The sequence below is a fragment of the Erithacus rubecula genome (assembly GCF_903797595.1).
Source record: "Erithacus rubecula genome assembly, contig: scaffold_163_arrow_ctg1, whole genome shotgun sequence".
Lineage (NCBI taxonomy): Eukaryota > Metazoa > Chordata > Aves > Passeriformes > Muscicapidae > Erithacus > Erithacus rubecula.
The window spans coordinates 93,185-98,004 of NW_027636142.1; the positions used below are offsets into that span (position 1 = coordinate 93,185).

A 4,820-nucleotide genomic window follows, 5' to 3' on the forward strand; every position below is an offset into this window, starting at 1 on the left:
CTCTCCCCCTTGCAGGGACCTTGCAGAGCACCAGCCATGCTGTTTGCCCCCAGCCTGCCCACGGCCAGCCTGGGGCTGCTCATGGGGGTTTTCTCTGCTCAGCATTGGCCTGGCCAAGTGTTGTGGAGAGAGCCTGGCCAAGGAGCCTGGAGCCCCTAAGCTCTGCCCCAGCTCTGCACACAGACATTGCTGCTGCAGTTGCAGAGAAGGGAACACATGGGGTATCTCTAGTGAAATCTTTGCTGGGAGAGAAATCCTACAGTTTATTTAAAGCCATGAAGAGTGCAGCCCTTCATTGACATACTTTGTGGCCACAGGGAAGATGGACAGAAATAAAATGAGGAATAGAACACACAGTGGCTGTTTTAATGGACAATATGACAAAACTAAAGCAAAGGAAAAATAACCCCACAATCAAATCAAGAAGAAGTATCCAAGATGACTTATATTACAAATGGTATTCAGAAATTTGCCAGCACTTTAATGTTCCTGAAAGCAACCAGTCATCAGTGTCGACATTGCAGCCTTTAGCTCCTGGTTCCTCAGGCTGTAGATGAGGGGGTTCAGGGCTGGAGGCACCACCGAGTACAGAAATGACATTGCCAGATCCAGGGATGGAGAGGAGACAGAAGGGGGCTTCATGTTGGCAAATGTGCCAGTGCTGATAAACAGTGAGACCACAGCCAGGTGAGGGAGGCAGGTGGAAAAGGCTTTGTGCCGTCCCTGCTCAGAGGGGATCTTCAGCACAGCCCTGAAGATCTGCACATAGGAGAAAACCATGAACACAAAACAGCCAAAGGCTAAACAAACACTAACAGCAAGAGGCCCAAGTTTCCTGAGGTAGGATTTGGAGCAGGAGAGCTTGAGGATGTGTGGGATTTCACAGAAGAACTGGCCCAGGGCATTGCCATGGCACAGAGGCAGGGAAAATGTATTGGCTGTGTGCAGCAGTGAATAGAGAAAGGCACTGGCCCAGGCAGCTGCTGCCATGTGGGCACAAGCTCTGCTGCCCAGGAGGGTCCCGTAGTGCAGGGGTTTGCAGATGGACACGTAGCGGTCGTAGCACATGACGGTCAGGAGAAAAAACTCTGCTGAAAGGAAAAACACAAAGAAAAAGAGCTGAGCAGCACATCCTGAGTAGGAGATGTTCCTGGTGTCCCAGAGGGAATTGTGCATGGCTTTGGGGACAGTGGTGCAGATGCAGCCAAGGTCGCTGAGGGCCAGGTTGAGCAGGAAGAAGAACATGGGGGTGTGCAGGTGGTGGTCGCAGGCTACGGCGCTGATGATGAGGCCGTTGGCCAGGAGGGCAGCCAGGGAGATGCCCAGGAAGAGGCAGAAGTGCAGGAGCTGCAGCTGCCGCGTGTCTGCCAGTGCCAGCAGGAGGAAGTGGCTGATGGAGCTGCTGTTGGACATTTGCTGTGGCTGGATATGGGGACCTATTCATGGATAAAGGACAGTGACAAGTGAGCAGAGGCTGCTTGAACACAAACCTGGGCCATTCTCTGTAGACTGACCCCCAGTGACTTACTCACTCTTGTTCCTGCTCTGGGAAATCCTTCACCCAAGAGTCTGACTGAGCTCCAGTTGTGCTGAGTGTGACAGGAGCAGCATGTCCTGTGCATGGGCGCTCTCAAGGAGCCATCCTTGCCCTGCAGCCTTGGGTTTGTGACTGTGGCTGAGGGACAAGTCTGGATATTTAGGATTTGCCAGTGGAATCACTCCTAATGCAGAAGGGCTTGGTAGCTTCCGCATTCCCAAATCCAAAGGATGGGAGGAGTTGGATTTAGGATTTGTTTTCCTACCCACATATCATTCCTGTTTCTCTGAGGACAGAAATCCCAGCATTTCTGCTGCACTCACAGTTTGCCAGTGAGAGATGCAAGAGGCAGGAGATTCCCTGTGGTTCAGGGCAAGGTGGAGTGGCTTGTTCCCAACTGCCCAGGGTTTGCACTTCTGGCTGGAATCAGAGCACAATCACACTCCTGTGTCACCCTGGGATAAACCAAACCCTGCTGACAGCAGAGGATCCCTGAATGTCTCACCTTCTCTAAAACTCTCTGAGCAAGGTCTCAGCACCCCCTTCTGCCAAGGACACTCACGGCTCCCTTGGCAAATTAAACAGTATTTCCTCAGCTGTGACACCTCTGCACTTCCCCATGGGGCACTCAGGGAACTCCAAGAGGCTCTGGCACAGATTTGCACCCAGGAGGGCAGCTCAGAGCTTGGAAGGACACAGCAAGGAGACCCCCAGGTGTGCCCAAAATGGGATCTCAGGGAGGGGGCTCAGCTCATCCCCCTTTTACCATGGACTGCTTTGCCTGCAGCCCCACAGGTCCCATGGAAGCTTGGACACCCCATTGCCATGGACACTCCTGCCTGGCAGGAATCCCAAGGGCAGTGCCTGACTCAGTGCTGCAATCCCAGAGCCTCCCTGAGAGCAGCAGATTACAATGACAATATCAGAGGAGTGCAGAAAAAAGAGAAGATGTTGTGGTGCTGTGCCTGGACGGCAGGGCAGAGACAGCCGGGCACTCAGGGCAGTGTTCCTGTACCCAGCTCTGCACGGCACCTCCCAAACACCAACAGTGCCCTCCTGCCCCCAGCATTGCTCTCTTCAGCCCCCTTCTCTTCCCTGAGCATCTCCCTGGGCCTGGACATTTCCCTCCTGAGAGCTGCCCTGTCCCTGCCAGGCTCATAGAGCCCATCCCACCCTCTGTACCCTCACCTGCCCTACAGAAACCTGCCTGTCTGCAGGGCCCTGCCTGGGACAGGGTCTGCCTGCAGGTGGGCAAGGGCAGCTCAGGAGAGCCCTGCTGGGCCCTGCAAAGGGGATGCTGGTGCTGCCCAGGGCTGAGGAGTGGCTGAAGGCCCTTTGGGAGGCTCCCAGCAGAGAGACTGACCACACAAAATTACAGATCTGGAGTCTCTGTAAATGTTCAAATGTTACTTTAGTGATCCTGTGTGTCTCTTTCAACTCCGAATGTTCTGTGATTCTCTGAGTACAATTCCTGTTCTGCTTCTCTCATCCCCCTGTTGTCTATTTGATTGTCTATAATCAAAAGAGAAAAAAACCCTTGCAAGAGTGTTAGAATGGTAAAGTACAAAACAGATCATTATTGGAAGCTTCCAGGAGTCCCAGTGGAAATGTGGCACACCTAGCCCCCAATTCCAACAATTTATTGAGGTTGATTAACTAGGATATTTAACAGGACATCCAATAGGAGATTCGGTTTCCCCTGTTACACACCCCTGGGTCAACTCATTGGGGTAGTTCCAAGGGCTTCTTTGCTCCTATTTTTTCAATGACTGCTCACATTCTGGTCAAAAAAAAAAAAAAAAAAAAAAAAAAAAGTTCTTCTTGTAGGTCCTTTTCCTGATAATAAGCCTATACATTATTTCAGGAATATATTTAGAAGGTCAGCTTACTGTTCAAAAAAATCTAAAAGAAAGGTTAGGAGGTGTACTAGAGCTATTAAAAGATTTTGGTTATATAAGTATATAATAATAGTTTACAGAGTTACAAGACTAGGAAAAAATGTATAAAAAGCAAAAATCATTTTGTCATCACCCCAGCCTTTCCATTCTTCTCCAAGGAGGAAATTTAAAACACTCTCAAGAAATCTCCTGATCTTTACAGCAATCTCAGGCTCACCTTCTTTTGGGAAATGCTCTCCAGAGCTGTGTCCAGGCTGGTCTGGAGCTGGGAGCAGCCCTGCCCCATCCAGCACCTCTCAGCAGAACCTGCCCTGCTCAGGGTCACTCCTTGCCCCCACAGCTTCTCCCCCAGCGCCGGGAGCAGCTCCCCGGGCTGGCTGAGAGCTGCCCCTGGCAGGCAGCAGAGTCCCTGCCCCAGCACAGAGCCTTGGGCTGCAGAACCCTGCTCTGCAGGACAGCCCTGGGCACCCCTGGCTTCAGCCCCAGCTGCTCAGCCCTGCAGCAGAGCCTGAACAAATGGAAGCTGACTGGGGCTGTGCCTCGAGTGCTGCAGCAGGGAAACCCAGCCCTGCCCAGGGCCACATCCCCTGCACTGCAGCAGGTCTGAGAGTCCTCCTGGAAGGTCCTGAAAGCTGTGGCATGTGCCAGCTTCAGGAGATCCCTGCAGGAACTGCAGCTTACCTTCCCACAGCCAGAGAGTGACTGTTTCAAACACTGTGAGGATTTCTGCTCTAGTGAGCCCTCACTGAGCTCTGCTCTGTGCCCCCAGCCCAGGCTGAGTTTAACCCCTCTGTGCTGTGCATGGGATAGCTGCAGGCAGAGCCCCAGCTGGGCTGTGCACAGGAGCTGCTTCTGGGCAGAGCTGTCTCTCTGCAATGCTGCCCTTCCCAGGAGCAGCCTCTGTGCCAGGAGCTCGGCCCAGCTCAGCAGCAATGACACAGCACAAGGACTTTAATGACCTTCTTGGGCTTTGTGCTGAAGCCCTGAACATCAGTCCCTGAGAGGGAGATGACGAAACTTCTCAAGAGCTCCAAGTGAGAATCAAACTCCAAAGCTTCTTCAAGTTTTAATGGGTCCCACTGAGGAACATGACTGAGAAAGTGTCCCCAAGCCCCCAGAGCAGAGAACTGGAGGCAGAGATGACAGGTGGGGACAAAGAGAAGCCAAGTCTTGGTGCCCTGGAGCACAGCAGGGTCTGTGCCACCAAGGGCTCTGAGGAGACACCTTGTCCTGAGCCATTGGGGCCTCCTGGCACAGCCCCAGCAAAGCTGGGCACTGTCACCCCTTGTCCTGCCCTCAGAATCCCCCCACATCCCAGTGGCCTCAGGGATCTGCTGGGACCAGTCCCTGGGGAGACTTGGCCAAGAATGGCCCTGGGGGCTCCT

At 53.0% G+C, this 4,820-nt stretch overlaps 1 protein-coding gene across 1 annotated transcript; it reads right to left on the reverse strand.

The window, feature by feature from the left end:
* Positions 1-480: 480 nt before the first annotated feature.
* LOC306815580 (olfactory receptor 14I1-like) lies at positions 481-1,413 on the reverse strand (the record flags this gene model as incomplete). The annotated part of the gene is made up of 1 exon (XM_079332153.1): positions 481-1,413. The coding sequence occupies one exon, from the start codon at positions 1,411-1,413 to the stop codon at positions 481-483; it is 933 nt and encodes a 310-aa protein (XP_079188279.1).
* Positions 1,414-4,820: the final 3,407 nt, after the last annotated feature.